The sequence below is a fragment of the Bactrocera latifrons genome, unplaced genomic scaffold (assembly GCF_001853355.1).
Source record: "Bactrocera latifrons isolate USDA-ARS-PBARC rearing strain unplaced genomic scaffold, ASM185335v1 scaffold_165, whole genome shotgun sequence".
In the NCBI taxonomy this organism is placed as follows: domain Eukaryota; kingdom Metazoa; phylum Arthropoda; class Insecta; order Diptera; family Tephritidae; genus Bactrocera; species Bactrocera latifrons.
In genome coordinates, this window is record NW_017535130.1 from 289611 (window position 1) to 297295 (window position 7685).

The following is a 7685-nucleotide window of genomic DNA, read 5'->3' on the forward strand; positions in this document are numbered from 1 at the left end:
CTTAACTAAAATATCCATTAAAAGTAACAGTTTTTAATCCGTGTACATTAAATTGCCCGACACAAAGTCAGGCCATCGATTATGTTCTAAGTACACAAGAGTATTGAAAAAAAACCGGGTATAACTGCAAAATTTCTCTTTATATAAAAACGACGAGCAATTTCACCGAAATTAGTTGCAAACAAAACAGTGCAAAGCAAACATTAAAAAATGAAAAAATCTAGCGGTAAACTGGTGCTGATATTTGTGGCGCTGCTGGCAGTTAGTCAAGCCACACCACTAAGCGAGGATAATGAATTCTCTTTCGGCTGGCCGGGCAGTCTGAGCGACAACACCGATTACTATGTCAGCAGCAAGGAGGTGAGTATGACATGTGGSTGAGGTGAATAAATCACATAACGGTACAAAATGTACGCATTACMTAGGTTTCCTGGTTTGAAGCCAACTATTACTGCTACTCACAGGGCTGGGAACTGGTGGCGCCTGAAAATTTCAACTTATTAACACTCTTCAAGGGCTTTCGTGAATTGTATGGTGGGTATAAGCCGTATAAAGATAAAAAACTATTTTGTAATTACTTTATCGTTATTTCCACACACCCACAGATGTGACAAACACCGCTTACTGGTCAGCGGGCAACCGACTTAATGCCAGCAATTGGGTGTGGGGWATTGGTGGCAAAACATTCACCACATCCAACTGGGATGCTAACGAACCCAATGGCGATGACAGCGACAAGTGCTTGTTGATTGGAAAAACTGTGCAATCTTTGTGGTCCGATGAGGATTGTACCGCYAAATATAAGTTCATCTGCCAGAAGAAAGTGGAGAAGGTGGCCGAAAYAACAAAGAAATGTAAACATAGCATTTTCTAAGCTATCTATGTGTTAATTTGTAGCTGCTTATTAAATATTAACGGTTAAATAAAATGGTGACGGTATATATCATATTAACACTAGGTCTTGATTTTTGAAGAAATAACTACGTGAGAATTGAAAGTGAGATTGTGAGTTAAAAAGATTATTATTTTTGTTATATAAGTGTTCGTCATATAAATTAGGGTGTTGGAAAAATCTTTCTCCAGTATACAAGTTGCTATTGAAAACCTGGACTTAAAGCTAGTGTCGGAACTATGTACATATGCCTCAATATAAAAAATATTGGGCATCTCATAAAATGGATCATATTTGCTACAAGGTAGCAAAAAAACAAAAAAAAAACTCAGAAAATAACAACAGATCTTTTTCTATGCTAATTAATTTTAAGTCATGCAATATTCCGGGTACTACAGCCAAAATATTAAGTATATAGTATCCTAAAAATCGTACGAATTAAAATGCTATGCAAAGTTGCCAATTTTCACTCAAAATAAATAACATTCGTATAATACAAAGAAAAAATTAGGGAAAATTCTTTCACAATGCAGGCTTAATCATGCAATAACCTTCGTACTACAGCCAAAATATTAAAATTGTGCTAAAAATCAAAGGAATAAAAATTCTATACGCTGTTGCCAATTTTCAATCAAAACAAATAAMATTAGTGTAAGGCGAAACAATTTTGGAAAATTTCTTCACATATCAAAACAGGCAATAATCATATTGTACTGTCGAAAAATACTTGCAGAAGATCATATTACCTGCCGACATATAGCTGTAGTTGGAAGTTAACACATGCATGCATATGTACGTACATGTGTACATACCTTTCTGATGTGTCAAATTGGCAATGTCATCAGGCTCTATATATACATATATACATATATATATATATATATACATTTGTGCGCGTGTATATATAACATATGACAACAACACAGTTATTGCCTTTTTAAACTAAAACAAAATCCAMACAATGCGCAAAGAAACGAGTCTTTCAAATCTCTCATTTGCAAAGGATATGTGAGCAAACTGGTAGTGAGGAGCCAAGTMTAAAGAAGAAGCTGCAGTTGATGTCAAATACGCTAGCAACTGTGCTGCAAACACGTAGCTACCTTTCGAAACACACCTGCCTCAGTGCAACCACACAACCAAAACAAAATCAGCTCTAGTCTGCCGCCAAGTCTACATTGCCTACCTGCCTCAACGTTTTCCTGTTTCGCTACCTTTATTACCACTATCAGTGAAGCATACTATAGATGTATATATTATTGTTTGGCCGTGTCAAAGGTTCAGCTGACTTTTTGTTGTCTTCTTTTTTTGGTATCATCATCACCGCCATTTACTTATTACGGTCTTAAACTATGCTTATACCTTCCATATCCTCCCTTGCCGTTGCAGTGCGTTTAATTTCATGTATGCCACGCATATACTATATGTAAGCGTGTGTGTTGGTTAGTGTGCACACTTATAATGCTAGACAGCTTTGCGCATGCGTGAAATGTTTTCTTTACTTTGCCATCAATTGCCCTCCTACTCGATTTTTCATTCACTTGCTGCCCTTACTATCTAACGTTTTTGAATTTTATACACGCCGCGTGAAAGAATCAACGAAATTGACGACTTTTTTCGGTTGGGCATAACAATCACCTCGTTCAGTATACAGTTGGTGTAATCTTTTTAAATTTTTTAAAATTTTTTCTGGTAATTTGTACTATCGTGTGTTCATTACATTTATTGCTGAGAACTCAACTCAATATCATCAATATCGTCTGCTTTGTATTTAGCTTGCTCGGTGAGAACAAAATCAGAGTGTGACCTGTGGGCATTTGTAGACATACATACATTCTTCTTTCATTCTTTTTTCTATCGACTATTTGTTTCTGCCTCCTCAAACACTCATTAATAAACCCTGCACTCAGTAAGAACTACTGACTGACCAACAAGTTTTTGAAGTTTTTTTTTTTTTTAATTTTTCTTAAATTTTTGGTCACAAAGTCCCTTTACTCTTGAGTGTGTCTTTAGAGAAAACCTTATTTACTAGCTGTGATAAGATTTTAAGTGGCAAGAAAAGTGAAAAGTGTTAAGCCATTATGCTTAGCGTGATTTATGTTAATTACTATGATGGTTTCAACCATATCTAAATTAAAAAATAAACCTAAGAATATTTTAATCCTAAATTTACGATGCTTATAAGAAATCAGTAGTAACTATGGCACGCTTAGAAAAGTTATACTATTAAATATCAACTCTTTTTGGCGTGAAGRCAAGCTTTTGATGAAAGCTCGAATGAAAGCTTTTTTATACAGTACGCGAGGAAAGTCTRTATTATTTTTGACATGTAAACAAATTCCTCGCAAGCTCGAAAATGAAAGCTCAGTTMTGTGAAATTTTTTATTATATTATACCTTGGAAGCTTATCAGTTGGACAATACATCATTAGTGGTTAATATATGTTTGCCTTCAGAAGTTTCATTAAATTCTGTGTGCGGAATCAGAAAGTTGGAAAAGAGCTTCGGTGATAATTGTTTCTGATTAGTAAAAATTATTCAAAGGGTCAAGAACGAGTTGGCGACGCACCTCGTCCATAACGGCCATCAACATCAATTGATGATCAACCCGTCAATAAAATTTGTATTTGGTAATCGACGATTAACAGTCAGTCATTAACAGTGTCTTACTGACATTGCTGAAATATCGGAAGGATCTGTAARCCATTTCGAAAGATAATTTGGACTTAAGAAAAGTTAAAGTCCAATTGGTTCCAAAATCACTCAGTTTGTATATTAGTATTTCACAAAATAAGACTCATATTAATATAATCTTTAATAGGTAATCAAGGGAGCTTTTTTAAAGCTTTTGAAATTATTTTTCAGCCAAGTGCACTTTTAAGAGCTTTTGTCAGTATAACACAAGGGGCAAGGTCCAGCAATAAAAATTTTTAAAATTGATCCCTAGAATTAGTAAAGCTTTGCATATAAAAAAAAGCTCGAGTAATAAGCTTTCACTGTCTGAACAATATACAGAAATTGAAAAAAATAAACAGTAAACGATAAAATCWCTAACTGATATTCCAGAAATATATCTATAAGGGCTATGGGTTCATTCAGAAAAGGGCTAAATAAAAACTGTTCCCCCAATTGAGCTTTTAGAGCTCTTGGAGCTTTCATCACTATAACACAAGGGGCAAGGTAAAGCAAATAACAATTTTTAGAATTAAATCCTAGAAAAATTTGAGTTTTGCAATTTATTAAAGCTCGGGAAATAAGCTTTCGGTAAAAATATGCTCTTATTGAAATTCAAGAATTAATAAATTTTATAAGAAATTAAACAATATTAAAGAATCGTACTGTTTTCATGCAAATTTTAAAAATTTTCTGACGAGTCAAAAGAAGACTCAAGCGTTAAGTGACTATGAAAGCTTTAAGTAAGTTGTTAGAACATCTCCAATGTCAAGAGTACCAATAAACCTTGGAAATATTATGAAAATAAATTATTGTCACGTTGACAGATGCAACTACAATTTTCATATAAAACTTTTAAGCTCTTTCATATAATTTCCCACAAGCACTGACATCCGTAGATAAAATATACATACGTAAGTATAACAAGAGAATGTGTGTTTAATTTTATGTATATTTAAATACAAATTTGAATACGCATTCTCTCTTTCTCTCTCTCTCTTGGCACGTAACAAAAGCACAGCATATTTTAGCCTAGCAGCAGGGCTTATTTTAATCCACTTAAAATTGTGCGTTTCATTTCTATGCGAGGTTTTTTTTTTTTTTTTTGTCACGATTTGTCAACGCATTTACTATTTTCCATAGTTTTCATTTTAACAATAATACTTCACCATAAAAGAGTGATAAAGTGCATAAATCGTGATTAAATTGGCATACAAATTGGTTTGTTGAAAGAAAAAGCCAATTTTTTCCATAATGGAAAACAAGAAAAGTGGGTCAGAATAATGGGTTTTTAATGGAATTGAGCATTGAGTGTTGGCATAAATTGTGGCGTGAAATGAAAAGACGCTTTCACTATGAAAAATCATAAAATTTTGAAAAAAAAAAATCTTTTAATGCGGACGATAAATAAGTTGTACCAACAGCGCCTATTATAACTTCATAAATAAGTATGTGACTAGATAAAGCTATCTCCATAACAAAATGACAGGTTACCATGGAATAATGGCGACAAAGCGTTTTCTCTGCTTTGTAGTTGTTTTTAGAAGAACTAGAACTAAGAAAGGGAACAATTTCTAACGTCATATGAGCTACTAAAGAATCTCTAACTCATCCGCATCGTCTTCGAACTTCACTAAATACTTATTTAAGATATTTTTCCAATGGATTGTGTATCTAATTATTTTTATTTTTTTATTTTTGAAAAATGTTCGGAAAATTATGTTATAAGAGGGTTAAATATATTTGCAAGGACTGTAAGTATAACCTCTCCAAGTTTCTTCAGCTCTGACGAGCCTCAATGTCAGGCCAGCATGCCTTGACTATGACTAAAATCGAGTTGCAGCTCACAATAATGGTCCTTAAAGAGCACAAACTAATAAATCAATTTGTGATGCACTACGAGCCACACCAACGCTTTCATTTCAAAATTTGGTTTATCAGATCGCCGAACCCAGCACCGGCTGTCACTTCTCCGCTYTTCGAGGAGGCATAGCCGGAAACTTTTCATCAACTGCAGTTTTAGTCTTCAAAGTTAAAGTGACTGGCTTCAGAGTGGTGATTTCCTACATCGATAATAGGGCAGGGATATTTACTATGAGTTCGCTGACTATGCGCTCAAGCCTAGTAACGGTTGTCAAGACTGCTTATATATAGCATAAAATTTTTTATGATTACACTGATTTGGATACCACTGCGGTATGCAGAGCAAACTTGGAAGGAGATAAGATAGAGTCTTCTCAACCCTATCCAACGAAAAGAGTTGAACATAATGGTCTAAGTGCGATACCTCCGCCATGCTGAGGAATCAGCCATCTAACCTAACTTAACCTAATAAATCACGCTGTATATGTTTTGTCCTCGTAAGTTTGTAATACGGCTTCTTAAAAATTCGAAAAAAGGAGTAGAACCCATTGCTACATACGAAGTGAAGCATTTCCGAAAAGTTTCGTTGCATTTTTTATTCTCCAACATTTTTGTGTTGCTTAAGTTTGGGCAAGGTTTCAAGCACTTAGACTTTCTCAAGTGAATTCAAGCTTATTAAGCTTAATATAATTTGCCATAAATCAATAGAACCGACGACGGTACTCGTTTTGAAACACAACTCAGAAGTTGTTTTCTAATACTGCCCTTTTCCATATATAGCAAGTATGGTTGGCCGTTAATAGCTACAAATAGATGGCTTAGAGGCAGGTCTGTTAATAACTTGGCACATTTTTTTTTATATCGAATGCTAAAGTTTTAAAAAARAAGCGATATACAATTACTAGCACTACTAGAACTCACGATTCTTATGGTACAAAATATAATATGAAAAAAAGGACATACATATTTACGAACTCAAGTTATATTATTTTTGAACAATTTCTCACACAAAAAGGAACGTGATCTGCTAGCAAAACCGAAAACAAATTAATTATCATATCAGCAGTCTCAAGAGATGACATTTTAATCCTCAATTGAGACTTTATRCCAGTACAAACAGACATACAAGCACGTTGAAGCTCTCCACACTCGGCAACTTTAACCCTTATCTATGGCGAACAAGCAATCGAAAACGCTTAAAAATAAAAGTCAAAATTTTGCACGATTAAGAGCTTGAAAAAGCAGTTATTAAAAAAGCACGAAAACTCAAGTGGCAGACAACAGACAAAGAGCGAAAGCATGACCTTTCTGTAAAGTAAACATAGAAGTGGTATGCCATGAGAGCAGGCCCGGAGTTGGCGTGTATTCTCGAAGCTCAGTACTGTAGACGATGATTACCAACTCAACCCTAAATGTAGRCAATGTACACGTTCTTTAAACGTGAAAAAAAACATATTAAAACGGTGCCTACATTTAGCCAAATAACAAAAATAAATTAGTATAATAGGAAGATCATAAATACTTTTATTCCCAAAAAGCACTTTTCTCTATACATGGCAAACTGTTAACTGCAAGTCACTGCGTTATTTCTGTCACTAATTTTCAACTTTTCATTTTTTTCCGCATGCCACATTATTGGCACACGCTGAATTTGTCATGCAACACCCACTTTGTTGCACAATTAGCATATGTTGTGTAGGAGATGATGCGAATAAAACAACRCTTTCATTGTAAAACTGTCAACTGTTGATGTTGCTGTAGCYAGCCAGGCATTATTGCAACGTTTTTGCGGTGTGTCACGTGTTGAATGAACGTTGTGTACGCAAATGATTCGCACAAGCTGGCTTTCAAAGTGAGCTTACTCATCTGSGATGCGTGCATGAACACATATTTAATTACATATTTGTCGTTGCACTTTTATTACACACTGTGTAGGTGCATGCAACACGCCTATTTGTTGGATGCGTGGCTAATTTTTAACGCATGCAGTTTCTCTTYTGATTTTGGTTTTTGCTTTCGTGCAAACTTGGTAAATAACAGGGTGTAGRAGTACAGAGTGGAACTTCAAATGAAAGGTAGACTCTGCTGCACCTAAAATATTACAGAAAAGACGGAATTTCTATTCGTGAGGATTCAAATATGATTTGACTATGGAACAGGTTAGTGAATGAAGCCAAAATTTTAGAATTTTCAAAGGGAGTTCTGTTTACCATGCGATTAAGTTTGACCCTGACATAAAAAGCAATAAATATTATTCAAAA

The 7685-nt window shown here is 34.6% G+C and overlaps 2 protein-coding genes across 2 annotated transcripts in view; one reads left to right on the plus strand and one right to left on the minus strand.

The window, feature by feature from the left end:
• The window catches only part of LOC108966595 (titin), a 358580-nt gene that overhangs the window by 148007 nt on the left and 202888 nt on the right, over positions 1–7685 (minus strand). The gene's annotated exons all lie outside the window — the stretch shown is intronic.
• LOC108966596 (C-type lectin domain family 3 member A-like) lies at positions 164–952 on the plus strand. Its single transcript, XM_018929588.1, has 3 exons — positions 164–360; positions 426–534; positions 606–952. The coding sequence occupies exons 1-3, from the start codon at positions 211–213 to the stop codon at positions 872–874; spliced, it is 528 nt and encodes a 175-aa protein (XP_018785133.1). The 5' UTR covers positions 164–210; the 3' UTR covers positions 875–952.